The 761-nt window shown below is 41.4% G+C and overlaps 1 protein-coding gene across 1 annotated transcript; it reads right to left on the bottom strand.

Annotated features, from left to right (window-relative positions):
* Positions 1-231: 231 nt before the first annotated feature.
* Positions 232-659, bottom strand: SARC_07827 (hypothetical protein; the record flags this gene model as incomplete). Its single annotated transcript, XM_014298228.1, has 2 exons — positions 232-364; positions 457-659. Coding segments are annotated over 2 exons (336 nt in total), but the record flags the coding sequence as incomplete, so codon positions are not given.
* Between the last annotated feature and the right edge of the window lie 102 nt (positions 660-761).

Below are 761 nucleotides of genomic sequence, written 5' to 3'. Positions count from 1 at the left end.
GACGGTTTAGCCCTGCGAAGTAGTGTTCGATATTGTGTCCACTCCCCAACTGTTATCTTCCCTGGATTTACTGAGGGGTTTCGACCAGTAGCAGGTGCCTATCATGTGTTATAGTGTGTTTTAGATATCATACTGATCCTTTATGGTAGTGCAATGGAAGCTCGATGTTCTAAAAATATACTGTTTTTTGCATGTACACTCTTGTTGATAATAGTAGTTTGACAGACTCACCTGCGCCACCAGCGTTGGCTTCTGCAGTATGGAGAGAAATTCTCTCATATTCTCACGCGAGCCATATTGTATCATTTTCATGCTTTCTGCCATGGCGGTTTGAAGAGATTCTCCGACACTCTTCGTCTGTCGTCTGCGATTTTAAACATATATGAGCACTGTACTTGAGATAATTCATTCAATATAACACGTACTTCTGGAAAACTTGCGCAGATATATACATACCCATCTGAGTGGGTGCGGCCAGGCTTTTGGTTCCTGTTGAGTTTAGATACTTTAGTCGTCTTACCAGATCTGGATTTAGACTCTACCTTCCGCTTCATTACAGGCGATTTGTGTGCTCGTTTATAAGATGAATGTATGCTTGATGAATGGCTATTAACATTTACAACATCATCCTCATCCTTGACCGAACCCGGTGGTAGCATTAATCTAAATGTTGCTATAGTAACATAAATACAATCATGTAGTAACTTTAAATTCGGCAGAATACGTACTACAATCAAGTTGCTCCAGGGGTTACCCCCCCC

This window comes from Sphaeroforma arctica (assembly GCF_001186125.1).
Source record: "Sphaeroforma arctica JP610 unplaced genomic scaffold supercont1.647, whole genome shotgun sequence".
NCBI lineage: Eukaryota > Ichthyosporea > Ichthyophonida > Sphaeroforma > Sphaeroforma arctica.
Note: the sequence above shows the minus strand (reverse complement) of the source record. Positions and strands in the feature narration are given on the sequence as shown.